Source organism: Ovis canadensis, chromosome 22 (assembly GCF_042477335.2).
Source record: "Ovis canadensis isolate MfBH-ARS-UI-01 breed Bighorn chromosome 22, ARS-UI_OviCan_v2, whole genome shotgun sequence".
NCBI classification, from domain to species: domain Eukaryota; kingdom Metazoa; phylum Chordata; class Mammalia; order Artiodactyla; family Bovidae; genus Ovis; species Ovis canadensis.
In genome coordinates this window covers 22,787,196-22,812,270 of record NC_091266.1, presented here as the reverse complement: position 1 = coordinate 22,812,270, position 25,075 = coordinate 22,787,196, and the positions used below count along the sequence as shown (strand labels likewise).

General features: G+C 40.1%; 1 protein-coding gene across 2 annotated transcripts in view; it reads left to right on the top strand.

The window, feature by feature from the left end:
• Positions 1-25,075, top strand: part of PRKG1 (protein kinase cGMP-dependent 1) — a 1,303,224-nt gene that overhangs the window by 780,535 nt on the left and 497,614 nt on the right. For both annotated transcript variants that reach the window (XM_069567846.1, XM_069567847.1), the window contains one exon: positions 16,834-16,939. In XM_069567846.1, the coding sequence (XP_069423947.1) occupies positions 16,834-16,939 (106 nt within the window). The remainder of the gene's footprint in view (positions 1-16,833; positions 16,940-25,075) is intronic.

The window sequence follows — 25,075 nt, the reverse complement described above, 5'->3', positions numbered from 1 at the left end:
AGATGCCTTGCCTGTGTTTTAGGAGTTTATGTCTTTGAGCTGAATAAAGAGTGTCTGTGTAGAAGATGGAGTGGAATGAAAGGGAAAAAAGAAATAGGATTTTTATATATATATATATATATAGTTGTAAAGTGAGGTTTTGCTGGCTTTATTAACATCAGGAATTTGGCGAAGTCTTCCTTTTTTGTCCTCTTCCTGGTCTCACCAGAAACACTTCCCACCCCACCCCACCGCCCCCGCCCCCCACCCCGGGAAATCTCTCCTTACCCCTAGGGCTGGATTAGATGCTCCTTATAGATGCTTTCTCCAGACCTTGTGAACCTGCCAGGTGACCCTACCACTCAGCGCACCGTATCGATACTGCTTTGTTCACTGTTCCCTTTTCCACTGAACCATTGTAAGCTTCCAGAAGATAGATGATGTGTGAATATTGTTTGCTACCAGTTAGAATTTCCTAAATATTTTTCTGTGGAACAACTAACTTACCGTATTCAAGCTCATATGACTTTAGTATTTATGACTTTAGCACTTCCCCTTTTTCCCGTTTATGTTTCAGTGCTTTGTAATGATTCAGCTGTGTCTTGAGACTCCTTATGTCTCATAAATAGCTTCCAAGAATTAGATCAACTAGAATGCTTAAGATTTCCAGAAATGTGTCAGTTATTATTGGACAACTTATCTTTGAAAAAATCTACTTTGTATAGAGGTCATGCAGTCCAAATTTATAATTTGGAAAATGTAATTTGATTGTATAGTACAAGAGTACTATATTGATGTGAATGGTTTTGGTCATTTTGGTTAAAACTGCAACGTACGAATTGATAATGCTTTTGAAGGAATTTGGGGAAATGAACTCTGTAGCTGTCATTGTATAGCTGAATAATTATTTATAAAGTCACTTAATCACTCTACCTTTTTGTGTGTGTGGTTTTTCCTACTGACACAATGGAATCATTATAAATAGTTTTATTTAAGTATCATTTCAAAAATTAGAATTATTTATGTGAAAACCCTAAAAACTATACACTTCTATTGAAGTGGCTTAAAGATTTTGAAGCATAATCTCTTTTCTATTCTATGCAGTGACTATGCCAGAATTAGCAATCCCATGGACAGAGGAGCCTGGTGGGCTACAGTCCACGGGATCACAAAGAGTCGGACACGACTGAGCGACTTCACTTTCACTTTCAAGGCATGTAGGGCTCCTTCTGGGGCTCTAGAGATCAGACTCGGTGTGGCTTAAGCAAAAATGTAATTTGATTGATCATTTACTCAGAAAGGGGGGTCAGAGAGTGAAGAATGGGAAGGGATGGGACCCTAGGATTGAATTCCTCAGCATGGTGATTCTCCAAGGAAGAGACTCCGCTGGATCAGCCTCAATAACACATCCTTAGAAGCCTCAGCCATGCTCAGGCTGAGTTAAGAAGCAACTCTGCTAGATGTAGGTGCACCAGTCTCCACCTCCTCAGCAAATATATATCCTTCAGTGGTGTAAGCAAATGACACCCTCTGCTGGGTCCACCACTATTTGCTGAAAGAGTCGACACAACTGTGCTGACCAAAGGCAAATCATTAGGTCTAGTTTTCTTTCTGAATATCACCTTTGTGTCTTCACAATTGGTGCTGTTGTGTGAATATGATGCTTGATGTAAGAGAAGTGGATATATTTGATATGTTTAAGCGGAGAATCCTGTTTTCTAGATTTTTTTTCCCCTCTGGCAGAAACCAGTGACCTGTTCTAAATAGAAGATACTGTTTCTTTCATCTGTAAAAACAGAACAAAACTTTGTTTCTATTTTGTATCCTAGCACAGCCAGCCTCTGTCTTTCAGGTCAATTAAAACTCATTTTTCTAATTGTTGAATGGTCAGTTTTCATTGCAACACTGTGTGTCTTCCACACAAGTGAAATCACAAGAAGGAAAATGGCATTCTCGTAGTTTGCCAAAAGTAGACACTTCGGAAAATGTAAAACAGCTGAGCTCACTTGACATTTCTTGATGTTGTCTTCTTCATCTGCCAGCAGAGGAGATGGCTAGAGAGCTCCCTTTCCTGATGATTCTTTTTTCCCCAGACTTCTGCCAAACATAGAGAATTACATATAATTTACTAAAGAAGAGATAGTCCAGAAAGCAACACTTCTATTTCAAAGCCTACTAGTGCCTAGAAAATAAATGTGAAGTAGTATTACAGCTGGTTCTTTTAACCACCTGGGTCATATACTTCCTTAATGGGGCCAAGACAGAAGCATTGGTTTTCATATTTATGTGAGAGCTTGAAAGGGATCATAATTCATGGCTGTTGAGTCTAGCCTTAAGGTGGCAGTAAACTAAGGTGATGTAGAGGTGCGCAATAGAGATGGCGACTTCTAAAGCACATCTCCGAGTTTCTCAGGGAGATACAGCAGGGGGTTAATAGACATCTAACCTCAATGCTGCTTTTTTGCCCCTCGAGAAATAAGATTAATTAAGGGTACATCAAATATATACCTTCTGGCATATAGACACATTTGCAGAAAAAGAAACAGTATACTGTAAGAACTGGCTAGGAAAAAGGAAACCCTTCCTTTGGGAGACAAAATTTTAGTAACGTTTCTGAGTTGAAGTTGTGTAATTCAACTTGCGAAGAAAAGTTATTAGTATGACTTTGTAAAGATGTTTGTTTGAATTTCAGCAAATTTGGAAACATACGTTTTCAACATGTTGGTGCAGTGTTTAGGGATGCAGCCCAGTCAACTGACAAGAGGACTTACAGATGTAATATCCATTTCCTTAATGAGATTTGAGACAAAATCTGTTGTTATGCACAGATGTGCAGTGACATTTACCAAACGGATATTTTTGAATTGGGCACACTGTTCAAAATGTGCAAACCTGCAGGAAATGGTGTCACCATAACAGAAGCTGCCAGCAAAACCATCTCAGGAACTTGCCAGAAATTGAAGTTTATGATTGAAGTCCAAAATGTGTCATGTTTGGGGCCTCACTCATGTTCTGGGGACTGTATGTATTGCAGAGCCTATTGAAAATAAATCTCATTGAGGTGGAATGGCTACCCTACCTCTGGTTATTTTTCTAAAGGATTGTATGCCATCTGTTGGATTGTTTTTAATTCTAGAATTTTTCCAAGATTTGGATTCAGCTAAATTATATGAGGCCCATTTATAATAGAATTAAGGGCCATCCAGAGAAATGAAGAGTAGGGAGATACTTATGCCTAAAAGTTCCCGACAGGAATATGTATGAGTTACTCAGTCAGCAAACATGTGTTGGTCCTTTTCTAAGTACCAGTAACTGCAGACACCCTGCTCTGGGGACTGAAAAGATGAACAAGACACACTTTTTACCCTCAAAAAGCTCTATGTTGTTGAAAGCCAGCATCTCATCTTATCCTATTAACACACTGAGTCTTTATCATAATTTCCTGCTTGACCTTTAAGCTTTCCTAAACCTGTATGCAATTCACCAAGTGATGTTTCTGTTTATTATTCTGAGGCAGTAAGCCAACTTCATGACTGCTCTAAATTTGTTTTTTGTTCTTTTAAAAACTCAGAATTCACTGTCTGTAGCCTACAAGCTGATGTTTGTTTTCTGCATGTTTAAAAGATGGAAACATCATTAAAGGGCATCCTTGCGTGAAGAACGTGCTAGGCAACAGTTACCACGCTAAGTATCATGAGTTATTTCATCGATACCTGAGAAGAATTTCATGAGGCATCCATTATTATCTCAGTTTTCTAAATAGACTGATGGAAGCTCAAATTACTTGCCCAAGGCCACACAGTCCCTGTGTAGAAGATACACAGGCCAGATTATGGACTCACATGTTGTAGAATGCTGTTTCATGCCTCTAGTTTTCTATTCCTGAGATTTTCAATTTGTGCAGAAAGGATTGCCTGAAACAACATTTCCTTCATTAACATCAACAAAGGACATCACGTTTTTCTAGATATTTGACTGTCTGGCATAAGACCTGTCACTAAACCATCATCCTTGTGTACAATGCCCCTTACAGGAGTATGTTACTTCAAAGTAACTATAATTTAATGTATTCATTCATTCATTCATTCATTCAAGTTTTTTCAAGCTTTTTGACCAACGCAGGGGCTTCCCTGGTGGCTCAGAGGTTAAAGCGTCTGCTTCCGTTGTGGGAGACCCGGGTTCGATCCCTGGGTTGGGAATATCCCCTGAAGAAGGAAATGGCAATCCATTCCAGTATTCTTGCCTGGAGAATCCCATGGACGGAGAAGCCTAGTAGGTTATAGTCCACGGGGTCGCAAAGAGTCGGACACGACTGAGCGACTTCACCTTACCCTACCAGCAGTTCTGACTCTGCTCTCTGCATTGATCTGTTATCTACTATAAAATCTTGCAGTTCAGTTATTCCTTTGAGGTGATCCAGTTCAGTTTCCCACCTGATAGAGAATTCTTCCTCTATTTTATCAGGTGGTCTACTGGAGCATTTCCTGTGATGAGAAATAGCTTAGGACACGTTAGCCATTGCTGTGTTCTCTTTGTCTTTACATTGAGTCTGATCATCAGCCCTGTCAGTTCTAATTACTGGCTTAGTTCTATTCTTGACAAGTCAAAAGGAACTGCCTCTTAATTCACCAGAAGCATTATGGAGTAGATTGATTCAAATTTTGCTTGAGATAGAATAATTAAGGCTATTATCACAAGATGGGATAATAAACAAGTGAATGTATAAACAAAGAGGAAACTAAAGAAAGTTAACTTTGGGCACCAAGAAGGTACTTGAGAACAAGGTCTGTATCTGTATCTTTGTACCACCAGTGCCCAGTACAGTTCTTGGCAAGTAGTAAGGTCTCAGTCAATGTCTGAAGGATGTTTGTTATAAGTATCCCCCAACTTTTGGTTTCAGGCTGGCTCTTAAGGCCACTATAAACAGCTTTATTGAATATAAGCAGCTTTATTGAATTCACTTAAAGGCTAATAAACCCATCGAATCTTTTAGGACAGTTAATGAGTTTTCCCTTTCTCTTATCCAGAGTGAGCATCCTCAGTTTCTTTATTTTTATTTGTAGATAGTTTTCCCCTGGTGATCTAGTAACGTATTTACCCTAAAACATTTATTGAATTCTGTGAGGTGTCACACTACTCATGGTGAACCATGTATCGTGCTGATACATCATTCAGGTCCATGAATAACTATGATGCAAGTCACAGTGATAAAAACCACACAGCAGACACAATCAGAAGTTTGTAGAAAAACAGAGAAATTCTAGCTGGGGTGAACTGGAAAGTCTTCATGGAGAAAGTGGTCTTTAAATTGACTCTTGAAAGACTACTAGAATTGTCATGATTAGAGAAAAATAATAAGAGCAAAGACTAGAAGGCAGAGAATGGAAGGGTAGATTTGGAAACTTGACAGTAGAATTATTGGGCAAAATAAAAGGTCTGTATCAAGAATTGTGAGCGATGAAGCTTGAATGGTACTTTGTAGATAAAATGCAAAAATGAATAGGTTTTGGTTTGTTTATTGGCAGTGGGGAGCCATTGACAATGTTGTGGGCAGAAGAACAGGATTAGAATAGTATTTTATGAAGATCAGTCTTGCAAGACTGTCTTGGAGTAGCTTATCGCTTTAACAGTCCTTCTTTGTAGTAGTTCACGAAGTGATAATGTGATTTTTATTGTTCTTTGTTAGACAGGACTCAGTACTTTTGTCTTCATGACTATTGTTCTCTGGAGGTCTTTTGGCTCCTCCTTTCTCTCTTGTTCCCTAATTTGTATCTGAGTTACAGAGAAATCCTCTTATTTCCTAAAGGCTTATTCCCCCTTTCTTCCTTCTCTTTGTGCTAATATGCTTGACACTGTGCTTCATATCAGGGTTGTTTCAGATGACCTGAGGTTGATTGGTTTGCTTGTTTATTCATTCTTATACCCCTCCCTCCACCCACCAGCCCCCGCCCCAACTATAAGCTTTATACAGAGCTAAGTGTCTACAGGTTTCTAAATAATTGCACTTTGGTTTCATAGACGTTTACAACAGTACACTGGTTTTCTAAACAAGAACTTCCAGGAGAAAGATGGGGACACCTAGGGAATCACCTGCTTCCACGGCCAGGTTTTGTATCCTCAGACGCTGTTACTAATTAGCACTTAGTTTTTAGTGTTTGTGGGCTTTGGCCAACAAGAAGGGAGATGTGGTTAGAGTTCTGCATTAATTGAATTTGCTCTGGCACACTTGGCCTCACATATATTTGTCTCTGCTGCCCTTGATGGCTGCTGTCAGCTGGACTCAGGATGGTTCACACGGTTTTAATTTCAAAGGTGACTCTTTGACACCACTGGGACTCACTGTGCATAAACAGTTGGAGCTTGTAGAGTGAAGCACAGTACTTCTTGAGCTTTTTCACAGAAGGCCACCTAAAGACAGAAGGTAGTTCTAGTAACTCTGGAGGTGAGGGAAGGGGTTGTGCTAGGCATGACATGGTGTTGAGAGCCAGCGGAAGTATAGTAGATGTCAGTCACAAGGAGCCTGCCTCAGATGCAAACTACTTTTGAGGAAGGCTCCCTTATATTAAAACTTGGGTAAAGTATGCAGCCCATTTCAGTTTTAATTTCAAGAAATCTTCCCCACCTCCATTATTGAAGTCAAGTTTATGTTTCTCTTTGCTCCTATGATATTTAGCGATGAGGACTGAGCAACTCACACACACACACAGGGTGATAAAGTGGGTCAGAAGAATAGGATGAGGAAAGCAGGTATTCTTAGTCCAGTTTCAGAAATATGTGATAGTGAAAAGAAAGTAGGCTTTGGAGTCAGAAGGAAACTGACTCTTATTATATGTGTGACCTGGGCAATAACTTAGCCTCTCTGAGACGCAGTTTCCATATTGATAGAAAAGGGACAAGAATACTTCGTAGGATTAATACAGGGTAGATATAAGACATGAAGTTCTTATATCATGTAATAAATGCTGAATTATGTTACCAAAATAGTGCTCCTTAATATTTTTATATTCTAAAATCATCATCCATTTGGTCATTTAAGTAGCCTTAACTTTTGTGGGGTTTTTTGTTTGTTTTTTGTAATTTTTTCTGTATTTGAAAGTGAATAACTTTTTAAAATTATTACGTTAGTTAATGTCATAGTATTTTCAAAAAGTTTATCATTTGGCCTTACCAGTTGCATTGGTCAAGGTATAGAGGAAAGTGAAAGTGAACTCGCTCAGTTGTGTCCGACTCTGCGACCCCGTGGACTGTAGCATACCAGGCTCCTCTCTCCATGGGATTCTCCAGGCAAGAATACTGGAGTGGGTTGCCATTTCCTTCTCCAGGGGATCTTCCTGACCCAGGGATCAAACCCGGGTCTCCCGCACTGCAGGCAGATGCTTTAACCTCTGAGCCACCAGGGAAGCAATGTTGAGCAGAATTTAGAGGGGAAAAAAAAAAACAAATCTATTTCATTTCTTTTGCTTTCATTAAAGGACAGCTCACTGTACCACATCGTTTCAAGTATATCAAAATCATGACAACACTGATAAGTGATTTTTCTATTATTAAGTTTATAGTAATGATTATCCTTATCTTCAATGTCCAATTTTATAATCCACCATCTTTATAGAATATGTATCATTAAAGAGATAACTTTTCAAGGCAAGAATGTTTAGAATATAACTCCCATACTAACAATGAGGCAGTCTGCACAGTGGAGGTATCAGCACTTTCCAGATGCATTGTAAACAGCAAATGGCCTGTTCTGATTATGAAGCATTTGTCCTAGAACATTCCAGCAGTTGGAATTGGCTTTAGGCAAACATATGTCTTAATAATGTTGGGAAACAGTTGTGGGCTTCATGGACGCCCTCAAGGTCTCTTCTAAGCTGATTCTGTAGCGCTAAGTATCTGAGTGATTCAAGCTTCAAGAAAATGGGGGTAGGGTAGGGTATAAAAATAAAGTTTCTGGGATTTCTGGAGCATACAGTAAAGTACCTTATGGTATGAGCTGGTGCTCTTTTAATGTTGAAGGTGAAATAGAACTCCGGGAGGCCTGGCGTGCTGCGATTCATGGGGTCACAAAGAGTCAGACATGACTGAGCGACTGAACTGAAATGAACTGAAGGACATCTTTCTTGTTCTTCCGCACACATTAAACCCTCCAAAGATTCTAGCTCATTCAAAGTTTAGATCAGCAGAAACATAGATGAGACCCACCTATTATCTGAGAATGTTCTCTGGAGAACGGTAAGACTTGCGGAAGAACAGATTACTCTGAAACCCTTGTCAGAAAACTCAACTTGTGTTTTGCTGCCAAGAAATGTCACTTTGAAAAGCTCAAGTTGAAAAACCGGTTCTTTTCTGATGGAGATTATCACGGTCTACAATAATTTTTCCAGTGAAGTACAGAAATAGATTTTATTTGGACAAAATGTTTGACATACACACAAAATTCAATTTAGAAATACTTGATGAGCGCTACTTTGTGCTACTTCTTTTGAGTGATCAATGCAAAGAAATAGAGGAAAACAACAGAATGGGGAAGACTAGAGATCTCTTCAAGAAAAATAGAGATACCAACGGAACATTTCATGCAAAGATGGGCTCGATAAAGGACAGAAATGGTATGGACCTAACAGAAGCAGAAGATATTAAGAAGAGGTGGCAAGAATACACAGAAGAACTGTACAAAAAAGATCTTCACAACCCAGATAATCATGATAATGTGATCACTCATCTCGAGCCAGACATCCTGGAATGTGAAGTCAAGTGGACCTTAGAAAGCATCACTAAGAACAAAGCTAGTGGAGGTGATGGCATTCCAGTTGAGCTGTTTCAAATCCTGAAACATGATGCTGTGAAAGTGCTGCACTCAATATGCCAGCATATTTGGAAAATGAAGCAGTGGCCACAGGACTGGAAAAGGTCAGTTTTCATTCCAATCCCAAAGAAAGGCAATGCCAAAGAATGCTCAAACTACCGCACAATTGCACTCATCTCACATGCTAGTAAAGTAATGCTCAAAATTCCCCAAGCCAGGCTTCAGCAATACGTGAACGGTGAACTTCCTGATGTTCAAGCTGGATTTAGAAAAGGCAGAGGAACCAGAGATGAAATTTCCAACATCTGCTGGATCATGGAAAAAGCAAGAGAGTTCCAGAAAAACATCTATTTCTGCTTTATGGACTATGCCAAAGCCTTTGGCTGTGTGGATCACAATAAACTGGAAAATTCTGAAAGAGATGGGAATACCAGACCACCTAACCCGCCTCTTGAGAAATCTGTATGCAGGTCAGGAAGCAACAGTTAGAACTGGACACGGAACAACAGACTGATTTCAAATAGGAAAAGGAGTACGTCAAGGCTGTATATTGTCACCCTGCTTGTTTAACTTCTATGCAGAGCACATCATGAGAAATACTGGACTGGAAGAAACCCAAGCTGGAATCAAGATTGCAGGGAGAAATCTCAATAACCTCAGATATGCAGATGACACCACCCTTATGGCAGAAAGTGAAGAGGAACTAAAAAGCCTCTTGATGAAAGTGAAAGAGGAGAGTGAAAAAGTTGGCTTAAATCTCAACATTCAGAAAACGAAGATCATGGCATCCAGTCCCATCACTTCATGGGAATTAGGGAGACAGTGGAAACAGTGTCAGACTTTATTTTTGGGACTCCCAAATCACTGCAAATGGTGATTGCAGCCATGAAATTAAAAGACGCTTGCTCCTTGGAAGAAAAGTTATGACCAACCTAGATAGTATATTCAAAAGCAGAGACATTACTTTGCTGACTAAGTCCATCTAGTCAAGGCTATGGTTTTTCCAGTGGTCATGTATGGATGTGAGAGTTGGACTGTGAAGAAGGCTGAGCGCCAAAGTATTGATGCTCTTGAACTGTGGTTTTGGAGAAGACTCTTGAGAGTCCCTTGGACTGCAAGGAGATCCAACCAGTCCATTCTGAAGGAGATCAACCCTGGGATTTCTTTGGAAGGAATGATGCTAAAGCTGAAACTCCAGTACTTTGACCACCTCATGCGAAGAGTTGACTCATTGGAAAAGACTCTGATGCTGGGAGGGATTGGGGGCAGGAGGAGAAGGGGACGACAGAGGATGAGATGGCTGGATGGCGTTACTGACTCGATGGACGTGAGTCTGAGTGAACTCCGGGGGTTGATGGACAGGGAGGCCTGGCGTGCTGCGATTCATGGGGTTGCAGAGTTGGACATGACTGAGCAACTGAACTGAACTGAACTTTGTGCTATCCTAGGCAGAGAAGAAGCATGTAAAGAGAATACGAATATCGATATGCTGTGCTCAGTGTTCACCCCTTTATTGGCTGAGCTGAGGAAACTCTCTGGAGTCCTGGGGGGAGGACTGAAATAGTCTGGGAACTTAGGGAAGTGGCTGTTTACTGAAGAAGTCTCGTTTGAGAAAGTGGAAGTGTTAGACTCTTAGTCCTGTCTGACTCTTTGTTACTCCATTGACTACAGCCCGCCAGGTTCCTCTCTTCATGGAATTCTCTAGGCCAGAATACTGGAGTTGTTAGCCATTCCCTTCTCTAGGGGATCTTTCCAACCCAGGGATCAAACTTGGGTCTCCAGTATTACAGGCAGATTCTTCACCATCTGTGACAATTTGTATGTCCCTGTGGATGTAGACCTGGGTTTCCCAGGTGGTACTACTGGTAAAAAACCTGCCTGCCAATGCAGGAAATATAAGAGACAGGGGTTTAATCCTTGGGTCAGGAAGGTTCCTCTGGAGGAGGGCATAGCAATGTGCTCCAGAATTCTTGCCTGGAGAATCAGAGGAGCCTATAGAGTCATATAGAATTGGACACAACTGAAGTGACTTAGCACGCATGCATGCAGACCAGCTAAGTATTACCTCTTCCCTCACCATGCTTCCTGTCTGCTTTTCTGGGATAATTCTTTGTCTAGGATACTTAGGGCAGGGACTCTTAATCTTAAGGATGCCATGGACTATTTGTCACTGATGAAGCATATGGACTCGTCTAAGTGATTATTAAAGCATAAAACACACAGGATTGCATAGAACCATTCACATTGAAATAGAGTGATAAAACATTTAATAATTGTGGTAAAATAACATAAGATCTAGAGGTCTAGTTCGGTGAAGGCAATGGCACCCCACTCCAGTACTCTTGCCTGGAAAATCCCATGGACAGAGGAGCCTGGTGGGCTGCATGGGGTCGCTAAGAGCTGGACACGACTGAGCGACTTCACTTTCACTTTTCACTTTCATGCATTGGAGAAGGAAATGGCAACCCACTCCAGTGTTCTTGCCTGGAGAATCCCAGGGATGGGGGAGCCTCGTGGGCTGCCGTCTCTGGGGTCGCACAGAGTCAGACACGACTCAAGCGACTTAGCAGCAGAGGTCCAGTTAACTACCATAATCTCAAAATAATGATGAATGTAAATTATATTTAGGATATCCTCAACAAATATAGGATGATATAAAAATAGCCATTTTTCTACAGTAAAGTGACTTGTTGCCTCTATTTTTTTAAGATTATTTATTTCCTTTTCAGTTGTGCCGGGTCTTCCTTGCTGCACGTAGGCTTTCTCTAGTTGCAGTGAGCAGGGCTTCATCTTCGTTGAGTGCAGAGGCTTCTCATTTTGGTGGCTTCTATTGTTGGAGAGCACGGGCTCTAGGCACCTGGGCTTCAGTAATTGCAGTGGGCGGGCTCAATAGTTGCAGTGTGTGAGCTTAGTTGCCCATTGCACATGGCATCTTTTCAATCAGGGATCAAACCCGTGTCTCCTGCATTGGCAGGTGGACTCCTATCCGCTGTACCACTAGGGAAGTCATGTCACCTACACTTAGGAGAGATATGCTGAATTTCAGTAACAGCGTAATAAAAGTAAAGATGTTGTTTTCTCACCTCACATTCTCGAATCCCTTGCATTCCTTCCACAAACTCCTTCGGGCTCCATGGACCCCAGGTGTCTCCATTCAAACTTCTGTAACAATCACCTCAGACTGGTTGCCTTAAACAACAATGAATTTGCTCACAGTTTATGTCACAGAACTCACAGGAGTTGTGGAGTTCAAGATCAGGGAGCTAATACAGTGGGGTTCTTGGTGTGAGATCTCTTCCCAGTTATATCCTCAAGTGGCGTTATCCTGACGTGTGCATTGGGGGAGAGAGACTCTTTCTATAAGGGCACTAAACACATCATGAGGACCTCATCCTCAGTGCCTCGTCTAGACCTGATAACTTCCTGTACTACTGTGATTTGTAATAAAAAATATATATTTGGTCTTCATCTGTTTTCTGGCATTGAGCTCCTAAAATCCTTGGAAATTCATTCTTGGAATTTCCTAAGCGAGGAAAGCAATTAATCATTGACCAGATTTGGCAGGAATAATAGTTTGTTGGCCTCTGCACTAGACCACGAGTTTCTTGAGGGCAGGAATTGTCAGCCTATTTTCTGTCCCTCATATACAGCAATAGTTTCAGCTAAATTGGTGTGAAATAAATATGGGCAGAATAAACCTTTGAGTCATGTGTTCTGTACCCACACATGCTTTCTGAGAATTCTTCCAAAATTTGAATTTGGCAACAGATACATTCCTTGATAGGAGAATTTCAGCCAAACCAGATTTGTGGTTTCATAGTCCAGCACAGTTTTATGTCTCATTCTTCTATAATTTTGGTGCCTCCTAAACAAATGCTAATTTTACCTCTGTTGAAGGTATTCTTGGTATACTCATGCACTTAAGAGATCAGGGTAAAGGTAACTTGTATCTTTTCCATATAGTTCAATCTGGCCTCAACCTGAAGAAAAAATGACGAATGTTTCAGTAGAGCATTCTAGATACATAACTGAATGAAAAGGGAAATGCCTTCAGCCAGGCCTTTTTTCTGCTTTATGCTCCTCTGACTTCTTTGTTCACCAACAGCAGTCGTTGTGAAAATCGCAGGAATTTTGTTCCTGAAGTGCATACACCCTACAGAGATTAATACACCACTTAAGATCAAAGGTAAATGGGTTTTTAAGAAAGCGTTCTCTTCAAGTTATGGAAGCAACAGACTTATACTCCAACACGCTGTTTAAGAAGCAAGATACTAATCACAGCTCCAGGATAACCATGCTTCTGACAACACAGCAAGGTGATTGTTAGTCATGCTTGCCCACCTGTATAAAATGCTGACCTCACTAATGTGTATATTGGCTACATATAAAAAGATGTTGGCATCTTGGCCAAGGTCATGGGAAAACTTGCAATTTCCTCAAGCCATATTCATTATCATACAAAATATCTGAAACATGGTTTTAGACAGTTCAACAGCCCATGGAAATGGAAGTAGAAGATAAAAATACTGAATTCTGTGAACTTATTTTTAGAGATCATTTTTCAACACATGAATCATGATATCTAATAAATTCAGTTTAGATATTTAAATGTAATCTTAGAGTTTGACTAGACATATATATATATATATATATATATTTTTTGCAGGTGAATTTCATGTAACTATATTAATTACCAATTATACCCAGTGGTTATCAAATAAAAAGCAAGTTTCTTGAGTTGGGGGAGGTTATAAGAAACGAGACAGGGACTTTTCTATGAGGGAATATGGTACATTATTATTTGAGGTAACATAATATAGACATAGAGATAATTGATAAAATTAGCAACGTGTAAAGTGCCGATGAGTGACACAGATAGATAGAGCTATAGCACTTCATAGGACTAAAGGTTGCTGATCAGGAGAGACCACAGATGGAAAACGGACTTGGAAGTGTGAACTAACACTAATAATGCTGCAGGTAACTCAGTACACACACACACACCCCTCTGCTTCCCTCCCACCCCCACATCCACCGAAGCTTTTGGCTGTTACTCCCATTGTTGTCTTATTCACTTAGACCCTCCTCACTTCATTCCTGAGTTACTGTGGCCTCTGTCTCATGCTCATTACTCCTGGTCTGAATCTGGGCACGCAATGTATGATCAGAACAATTTTCCTCACGCTGAGCTTTCATCATATTACCGCTCTGTCCCACGGTTTGTACATAAAGTCCATATTTGATGGCACTAGTGATGGTCTGTATTCTGCTTGACTAAGGTGTTTCTGAATCCAGTGTGTCCCTTCTAGAGTAGTCTTTCTCCGCTATCGCCATGATCTCGTCTTTGGGTTTCAGAGATTATAATAGAAGCCTTCATATACTGTTACCAGGGGTGTGCATTATGAAACCTTTCTGTAGGGCAAAGCCTTAAGATGCATCTATGCTGTATTTCATTCTAACGTTATGCTTCCGATCATGCCTTTGAGATGTGTTTAAAAAACCCATATCATAGTAAAGCTATTTTTATTGCTGCTGTTTTTTAAAATAACACAATTTGTTGGTTATCCTAATTGATCCTTTGGAGGGAAGAGTATTTATACTCAAAATACATGGGAAACATTAAAAATGATGGTGAATATAGAAAATACTATTTTTTTTCTAGTAAGCATGTTACTTTTTTTAATTTCCCCATGGTGTGTCCTTTAAAATTGTGGTTCTTTTGTTCTGTCTTTTTAAGATCTCTGCTAGCTTCCTGTTGTTCATCAAATTAATCCTTGCTGCTTCTGCCTGGCTTCAAGGACCCTGCATCAGCCTGCTCTCAAAACTGTGTAGCAGCCCTGTTGAAATCTGAGCCATTTCAGTCTGTTTTTTCTCTGACTGGACTCCCAGAGCCCAAACTCATTCCTAATGGTGTTCTTGTTTATGTGCTTTCCCCACTTGACTGCCCTTTGTCTATCTCTGTCCTAGTTCAACTTCTGTTGGTTTTCAAAGTTCTACTTCTTACGAATCTTGTCAAGATTTTCTCAGTCCCTTGTGGTGGTTATTATCCAGCTCTTTGGTTCATCTCAAGTAAACAGGTGTTCTGGAAAAGAGCCCGGACTCAACCGAAGGAACTAGAATGTAACTGGAGAATATCTGTGAGATGAGCTTTGTTTTCTGATGAAGGTTCATTTTTGAAGGCTATTTGGAATGGAGCCATGTACACACCAGTCCGTGCTCCCTTGTTCTTTTCCTACTTAATTGAACATCTGTTTTCTTCAATAAAGAACTGGCTAAGGAAGAAGTCATGTTTTCTCTCTAAGCTTCAAATAATTGTTCAAGGAAAAATTAGGTAAAATTCAAAAAAATAAAGTTTTATTCTATTTACTCAATAATCCTTTTATCATCTTTTCCCTCTCTGTGTTACTTCTAGCATCTTCCCTCAGGGCACATACATGGCCTACTTATTCCAACATTTTCTCCACTTCCTTGCCCCAATCCTTGATCTGTTGCATTCACTGGGCTTGGTCTGAGAACTGTGAAGAAAAGAGAACTGCATTCATCCATATTTCTATGTTTGATTCATTAAATTATGAGTGCTCAGTTGCTCAGTTATGTTTGACTCTTTGTGACCCCATGGATTGTAGTCTTCCAGACTCCTCTGTCCATAGCATTCTCCAGGCAAGAATACTGGAGTGGGTAGCCATTCCTTTCTCCTGGATATCTTCCTGACCCAGGGATCAAACTCAAATCTTCTGTACTGCAGGTGGATTCTTTACCACTGCACCACCTGGATTTCCCTCATTGAACTATAACCTGGCCCCATTCACTGGTCTTGCGCAAACCTGTGCACAGCCCTTCTCTACCCTATACTCTGTGGGTACGATGTATGCGTGCATGCTAAGTAGCTTGAGTGGTGTCCGACTCTTTGAGACCCTATGAACTGTAGCCCGCGGGGCTCCTCTGTCCTTGGGGTTCTCCAGGCGAGAATACTGGAGTAAATTGACATTGGCTACTCCAGCGGGACTTCTGACCCAGGGATTGAACCACATCTCTTGCGTCTCCTGCACTGGCAGGCAGATTCTTTACCATTAGAGTCAGACACGACTGAGCAACTTCACTTTCACTTTTCACTTTCATGCATTGGAGAAGGAAATGGCAACCCACTCCAGTGTTCTTGCCTGGTGAATCCCAGGGATAGGGGAGCCTCGTGGACTGCCGTCTTTGGGGTCGCACAGAGTTGGACACAACTGAAGTGACTTAGTAGCAGCAGAAGCAGCAGTGCTATCTGGGAAGTCCATTATGAAAATTTGCAGACATCAATAAAAATAGAGAGCATAGTAAAATATGCCTGTTAAATACTCATCACACAGATTTAATTATCAACATTTTTAGCATACTCTTCTTTTAAAAGAAAGTTTTATCTTAATATTTCTGTTTTCTTACACTGTAACATCTGTCTTTTTCTAAAACTTGTCTTTTAGTCATGTACTTATTAGATCAAAAGGTGATCTATCTGTGGTATTGAGTTTCTGTACTTAATCATTGTCAAAGCCAGTGGTATGGGAGAACAGAAATTAAAATTCAACAAACATATCTAATATAGTTTTTTATGGTAACTGTGGACACAGGGTACAATTTAATTGTAATTATCATTTCTATTAACTCCTAAACCTGAATTTACACCTGCATTTTTTACAATTAAAACATGGTCATGTGAGTCATTAACACTATTCTGGTTAATTACCAAGTGTTACTTCTTGTGAACCTCTCTTTACATGGTTTTCTTTGTATATAACTAAATACTTCCCGTGTGTACTTAGACCTTATCATCCCTTGAGAACCTGAGTGACAGGAACCTTCCTTACAGATAGTAATACTAGTGTTAAATTATGAACTACATTTTGTCTGTAAGAACTTGTCTTCTTAACTAAATAGAACAGCATTAGGATATGAGCTTTAAACGAAGGTTAATCACTTTCATTCCTCTGAATAACTCATCACTTTTACACAGTATAGCTCACTGTTGAAGTTCTCTAATTTTTCCCTATTTGTTTTTTCTTTTTCCCCAGCTCTTGTAAATGTGAAACTCTGGGCCATTGATCGACAATGTTTTCAGACGATAATGATGAGGACAGGACTTATCAAGCATACCGAGTATATGGAATTTTTAAAAAGGTAGGAGGCTTTTCTTTTCTCCTGAGAGTGTTTTCTTGTCTTTTCAACCTTTTCCTGAAATGCAGCCCAGGGAACACTTTTTGCCTTTATCTCCGTCTTATTAGCCTGCTAATTTATGGAAGTACAAGATTTTAGACTGGCTTCTTTCTATTTCTGCTGCCAAATTTCATGATATGTGCTTAAGTCAGAACTTCAGAGTTTCATTCAATATTCTGTTATAGAGGAGAGAAACAAGTGAGTATCTGCATGAACAAAAAAGGATATTGAGGTCATCTCTATTTATCAGTTAATATATTGTAACTCTTCTCAAGCAACCCACAGTATAAGACTGAATCATCTCTTATATGAAGTTACATATTAAAGATCAGATGACTAAGGTGAAAAAGTTCCAAGAAGCAACTTATTATCCTTTAATCCTGAGTTTAATTTCCAAAATTAAATTCATTTTATGTTGCAGTTCTGAAGTATCAAAGGCTTTTCTTGTCTTTATATTATATATTATCATAATAACTCAATATACCATGGGAATTAGAATGAAACACCAGTTTTCATTTCTTAGGAATATACTGGTATTCATTGAAATTAATTTGTCTCTAAGCTTATTTTAGAGAACCTATATCATTAAAAATAATATTGATAACTTTGCCTTTTTTCAGAAAGTAGTTATTTTGTACAACTTTTCTTTTAAAAATAGAATCATCTTTAAGTAGTTATATATAGAGTATGTGAGCTAAATGGGGGTGCAATACCAATTAAGATTTCATTTTCATTTTTGAGAGCTAAAATGTGAAACTGGCCTTTTCATTTAATATTTTTATTTTTGGCAAATAAATGACCTAAGTTGAACTAAAAAAATCAAATTCATACTTTGTATCTGTAATACAAAAGTTTTAATGGATATTTATTGGATTTTCTTAAATGCAGTTGTATACTTGGATATTTCTTTTGGTTTGTTTCTGATTAACTGTTCATACATTTTTCATTTCCACATATTTTTCTTTATATTCTTGCTAAAATTCAAATATGTCAAGTGATAATGTGTTAAAAAAATTACTGTGTTGGTAGGGTGTCAGTTTTTTATCTCAGTGTGATTTAGTGAAACACTTAGGAAAAGTGGAAATGGGAGTTTCTGTTTAAATGTTAGTATAGTTCACAAGGAAATGATTCAAGTGCCCCATGATACGGCACTTGTATTAATATGCATATAGATAAATGTTGATATGTATATTGATATATAGATGTGTGTATATGAATGGAGAGGGATGGAAGGAGACAGAGTGAAAATTCACTGTAAGCCTCTACCAAAGTGCAAGTTACTGATTTTCTTGTGACATAGCCCTGAAACAGAAAGATCCCAATTGGTAATCAGTGAAATGCTTGTTTGTGGGACAGAACTCACTGTTTGTCTCACATACCTAGGAGCTGGGTACTCACCACACTGACTTCAGCTTCCATAAGTTTTCATAAGGAAATGGAATTGTGGCAATGCTGTCTTGCATGACACCAACAAAAACTTTTTAGAGGCACAGTTTCAGGAAATTGGAGATCCCTCCGTGCTCCGTGTGTGTGTGTGTGTGTGTGTGTGTGTGTGTGTGTGTGTGTGTGAGTGAGAAATTCACCCTGGATAAACTTTTATTTTTGTAATATTCTCAGAGCTATTCAAATTTGTCATCTATTTTGACAATTCAAACCTTAAGCCATAAAAGTTGGTTCTGTAGGATTTGTGAACATTCCTTGTTGATCATCTTAGAGCAAGTGGAGTTTACCTGATTTAATATGAATGAGCTAGGCCTGACTTTGATGTCACTTTGCATCTGGCCACTCTGTAAAACATCAAGTCCACATCATTTGCATGCATAGTACTGGACTGGGAGTCCAGAGAGATGACACAATGACCACTGTTGCCTCAGGCTGGTTTTAATCTTCCTAAATTATGACAGTGACCAGCTGGCTCCCTCTATAACCTTTCAATGGCTGGCAGTTTCTGTTGAATTAGCTATAGCCTCATTAACTGGATTTAAGGTCCTGCCCCAGCCAGCGGCACCCTGCGTTTTCAGCCTGGTTTCTTCTTGCCCTGGGGCAAACCTAATGATTCCAGGTGCTCAAGCAGACCCTGTGCTTTTACACAGCCTCCTGCCTCTGTTGCCTTTTCCCCCACAGTCAATGTTCATGTCTCCACTGTTTATATCTTCACTAACTAGAAGCTTCCCTCTCCATAGATACTGGTGTTTCTACTGAGAAGTAACCTCCCCTTCCTCTGAAGCCTCATTTCTACTATATTATAACCTTACTACTAAACTTAACTCTACTTTTAAGCTATATACTTTGAAGGACTAGAGCTATTTCTTAAGCATCTTGATACTCTTCTTTAGCACAAAGCTTGTCCTTTTGTAGATAGGGATTTTATAGGACAGTGAGTGTGGGGCAAGTATGTAATTTGCAGGGCCCACTGGAAAATAAAATTCAAGGCTCTTTTTGCAAAATAGGGAAACATTTCAAGTCACTGGTGGCATAGTATCAAAGCATGCCGCTGCTGCTGCTGCTGCAAAGTCGCTTCAGTCGTGTCCAACTCTGTGCGACCCCATAGACGGCAGCCCACCAGGCTCCCCCATCCCCGGGATTCTGCAGGCAAGAACACTGGAGTGGGTTGCCATTTCCTTCTCCAATGCATGAAAGTGAAAAGTGAAAGTGAAGTCGTCAGTCGTGTCTGACTCTGAGCGACCCCATGGACTGCAGCCTACCAGGCTCCTTTATCCATGGGATTTTCCAGGCAAGAGTGCTGGAGTGGGGTGCCATTGCCTTCTCCAAAGCATAGGGATCGTCTAATCTTGGGTCCTGCACTATTATCCTAGTGAAATTAAACGTGAATAATACTCATTCCTCCATTTTCCAAAGTTAATGTGTTCTGCCATTTATTTGGCAAAGCTGTTGAGATGCCATATATTTCCCAAGGAAATGATAGATCTTGTCAAAAACTAAGATGATCAAAATTGAACTTGTCTATCATAACTTCAGAATTATCCTTATTTCCCTGTGTATTGTAGATTTTAAAAATTTGCTTAACACTCTTTTACATTATGTAAAAGCTTTAACATTTTATATTGTTAAGTCAACCAAAATTTTTTTTCCTTTATAGTTTCATGTTTATAAAGACTTACTGTGTCATAAAAATATAGACTTAACTCCAAAATTCTCTATAGCAGCCTGTGTATGTGTGTATGTGTGTGCAGGTACATGCATGTGGAGGGGTGTTTTTGTCCAGTACACTTGCTAAATATAACTTTGATCTGAATTTTTCTACTATAGACACATGCACTATTTTGTTAAGCAGTTAAAGCAATTGTGACACTATAAGGAAAAAAGAAAAACTCTGGGAAATGGTTTTAGAAATCATCAGAATTCTTTGCAGTGAGGGTCTCTGTTGTACATAGGAATGCCTTCCTAATGAAGTGATTTCAAGGGTAGAGAGAGACTGAAAGAGAAATGATTGTATTATCACTGCTCACCTCCCTATACCGCTTTTCATCACTTTTCTAAACAAGCAGTAAATTTGAAGGGTAGGAAAAGGGGACACATCAGGCATGGAAATGCAGAGCCGAAATGCAAGGGTTTCTTTCTTACAGTCAGCTTTTATTTTCATTTCAGTGTTTTAACCCATTTTATAGATACTAGTCATGTGGTTTGGCCTCCTTTTTGCTCTTAAATGCCACATCAAACATGATTCTAGTTCTTTAATGCTGTTTAGTCCATTCTCTTTTGTGCTTATATTTCACATTCCCTGATGAAAACACAGATGTTCCTATGCAAGCATAGCAAAAGCAAACAAACAAACAAACAACAACACTTTTTTTCCACAGAGCAGTGCTCCTAAGCAAGGCACAGTTTCTGTAGGTCTGGTAGCAGTTTTGTCTGTTGCCAACATTTTCCATCTTCTTTGGCTACTGAAGCATGGACTAGTTTGACAGATGGAATCTGAAAAATGAGCCACATAACTGCCAGAGCCCACTTGTGTCGCTTTCTCCTGAGCATTCTCTCTGTGCTGCTATTGGCGACGCACGTGCACCCAGAGCAGTGCTAGGATGCAGCTGTGTGGCCAACGGGATATACTTGTAGGAGCTGGGTTTTCTCTGTACCCAGAGCAGCACTAGGATGCAGCTGTGTGGCCAACGGGATATACTTGTAGGAACTGGGTTTTCTCTGTACCCAGAGCAGCACTAGAATGCAGCTGTGTGGCCAACGGGATATAGTTGTAGGAACTGGGTTTTCTCTGTACCCAGAGCAGCACGAGAATGAGCTGTGTGGCCAACGGGATATACTTGTAGGAACTGGGTTTTCTGTTCATCCCAAACTAGGCTGCTGCTGCTGCTGCTGCTGCTGCTGCTGCTGCTGCTGCTGCTGCTGCTGCTGCACCTCGTATTTATCTTAATGCCTCACTGACACATCAGAAACACAACAGGGACTCTTTGGAATTTAAATTACTCAATCAAGCTTGCTGATCCTCAAAAAAAGAGCAACACTTTTCTTGACCCACTAAGGCATCTTTGGTACCATCATTGTGCATGGAACCTCTCCATGGCTGCTCCCCGCTCTTCAGATAGAGTAGCCCTTTGGCGTTGTCTCCAAGGCCCTGCCTCCTTTGGGTGCTGCTCGGCTCTCCAGGCTCATCTCACTCTCCATCCTCTTCCTCGTCTGCTCACTGGCTCTTTGCTCTAGTCACGTTCAGTCCAGTCCAGTCGCTCAGTCGTGTCCGACTCTGCGACTCCACGGACTGCAGCATGCCGGGCCTCGCTGCCCATCGCCAACTCCCCGAGTTTACTCAAACTCATGTCAGGAGGAAGAGTGGACTTTTAGTAAATCATAGAGCTACAATGCTGACTTAATCCTTCTGCCACGGTTTTCTTGTGGAGAGCCCTGCTGCACATTGTGTGCTGTGTACTGTGTTAGTCGCTCAGTCAAGTCCAACTCTTTGTGAGCCCATGGAGCATAGCCTGCCGAGCTCCTCTGCCCGTGGAATTCTTCAGGCAAGAATACTGGAGCGGGTAGCCATTCTCTTCCCTGGGGGGTCTTTCCAACCCAGGGATCAAACCCAGGCCTCCTGCTTTGCAGATAGATTCTTAACTGTCTGAGCCACCAGAGAAGCTCAATATAAAGTTTCCTTCTTCTATATGCCCATTCCTAGGGAGTAAGGCCAAGTCTGGTTTGCTATTCCACCTTATCTTCTAAAACAATAATATTTGTATAGACACCTAACATAATTAAATATGTTATTAACATATGTATATTAGAAAAGTAAGTAATATTCCTTTTTAAAAAGCAGTATGACTTTTCTTCTATAAACTCCTGCTAACTTTTATATATCAGAATGTCATTCACTATGAGGATAATTTCATTTTGGTTTGACTGTGACTTCAGCCTCTACCCCAGACCAAAACTTATTGAATCTTCTCTTTAATGCCTTTACATTTCTCTCACCCAATAGTTTTTGCCATACCTACCACTAGCAGGTGCCCACATAACGATGCATCTTCATGTCTGGTCTGATACAGCAATAATGATTACATTTTAGATTTAGAAAAATTTAAGACAAGATAGTTTCATCTCTGTTGACATGTTATAGGTATAGCAGTTGACTCTTAGAGCCCAGAATAAAGTCATATTTAGTTATAAAGAAAACTTGGAACCCAGGCTTATGAATTCCTCATCTGGGTATCCTATAATATATGGACACAAGTTCATAGTTTGTATATTATGAAGCTCTTCACTGTAGCAAGCTTAACATGAGAGTGGGTTGGTGGTATTATTTTTGCCTCTCCAAAAAGATAACCTACAAAAAGTATTAGTTTGTTGTCATATAGACATTTTTCTATACTCTCTATATATGTATTTTATTTTTTGGACATGCCTCATGGCATATGAAATTGAAAGATGCTTACTCCTTGGAAGGAAAGTTATGACCAACCTAGACAGCATATTAAAAAGCAGAGACATTACTTTGTCAACAAAGGTCCATCTAGTCAAGGCTATGATTTTTCCAGTGCTCATGTATGGATGTGAGAGTTGGACTATAAAGAAAGCTGAGCACTGAAGAATTGATGCTTTTGAACTGTGGTACTGAGGAAGACTCTTGAGAGTCCCTTGGACTGCAAGGTGATCCAATCAGTCCATCCTAAAGGAGATCAGTCCTGAGGGTTCATTGGAAGGACTGATGTTGAAACTGAAACTCCAGTACTTTGGCCACCTGATGCGAAGAGTTGACTCATTTGAAAAGACCCTGATGCTGGGGAAGATCGAGGGCAGGAGGAGAAGGGGAAGACAGGATGAGATGGTTGGATGGCATCACTGACTAAATGGACATGGGTTTGGGTGGACTCTGGGACTTGGTGATGGACAGAGAGGCCTGGCATGCTGCAGTTCATGGGGTCACAGAGTCGGACATGACCGAACTGAACTGAACATGGCATATGGGATCTTAGTTCCCTGACAAGGGATTGAGCCTGAGGAGTGGAATCAACCATTGGATTTCTAGAGAAGTCCCTATACTCTATATGATTTAATTTCAGCCTTGGATTAATGAAATTTTAAAATGCCTTCAAGTATTTCTTTCTCTGATCCAGTTTAAAAATCTAAAAAATTTCATATTCTTAACTCAATCCAACAGGTCACCTTATTTCACAGATTTTTATTTTCTATCATATTTATAAAAGAACATAGAGATATAGAGTTCTTAGAGTAGAATATAAACTTATAAAGGATATAGGAGTTTTCTCATTCCACTAATGGGAGAGCCAAGACCTAGACTGGTTATGGAAGTTGCCCAGGGTCACACAGGCAATTGATAGTACGGTTAACCCTTGAACAACGTGGTGATTGGGGCACCAGCCCTTTTGCAGTCAAACACGAGTATAACTTATAGTCAGCCCTCTATATTTACGATTCCTCTGTATCTACCATACCACATCATCAGCTCCAACCAACCATGGATTGTGAGACACTGTAGTGTTTACTATAGAAAAAAAAAGTCACCGCTGTTCAAGAGTCAACTATATACTGATCAAATTCTCTGCCCTAAAGTAAAGCTGAAATTGTGCTATTGTATAGAATGTCAGCTGTCTTTTGTTCAAAATCTCCAGAGTAGAACTCAGCATGATCATGACTAAACATATGTTCTGGTGTTTCACAATTCCTCTAGGATAAGTTTTAATGTCCCTGCTAAGATTGGTTTATTTGCCGTAGAAAGAGAAAGTAACTGCTTGTAGCTGCCCTTGTAATGTCAGTTTTGAATGACAGATGTGGGGTGGGGTCTGGAAATTGACATTTTTAACAAGTTCTCAGCGGATGCTCATGCTTTTGGTCTGAGAACTACTCTTGGGAATCATTGATCTAGTGTATAAGATGAAAGTAGAGATTATATTTCAAATATTCCAGATGTTTGTATGATGTGTTAGAAAAAGAGTATGTTTCAATTTTGGATTCATTTATAGATATGTACCCTGGCAGCTCAGAGGTTAAAGCGTCTGCCTCCAATGCAGCAGAACCGGCTTCGATCCCTGGGTCGGGAAGATCCCCTGGAGAAGGAAATGATAACCCACTCCAGTATTCTTGCCTGGAGAATCCCATGGACCGAGGAGCCTGGCAGGCTACAGTCCACAGGGTCGCAAAGAGTCGGACACGACTGAGCGACTTCACTTCACTTCACTTCAATCTTAGAAAAGTTTCTGTATTTTTTTTTTTAATGGAGGATAGTTGCTTTACAATGTTGTTAGTTTCTGCTTTACTGTGAAGTGACTGTCATAGATATACATATATCCGCTCTTTTGTACATTTCCTTCCTATTTGGATCGCCGTAAAGCATTGAATAGAGTCCCCGGTGCTGTATAGTCTGTGCTCATCACTCACCTATGTTATGTATGTATATATGTCAATCCCAGTCTCCCGTTTGTCCCACCCTCCTCCCCCTTGCTGACCACAAATGTGTTGTCTCCATATGTGACTGTTTCCGCTTTGCTTATAAGTTCATCTGTACCATTTTTCTCAGAGAAGGCAGTGGCACCCCACTCCAGTACTCTTGCCTGGAAAATCCCATGGATGGAGGAGCCTGGTGGGCTGCAGTCCATGGGTCTTGAAGAGTCAGACTCA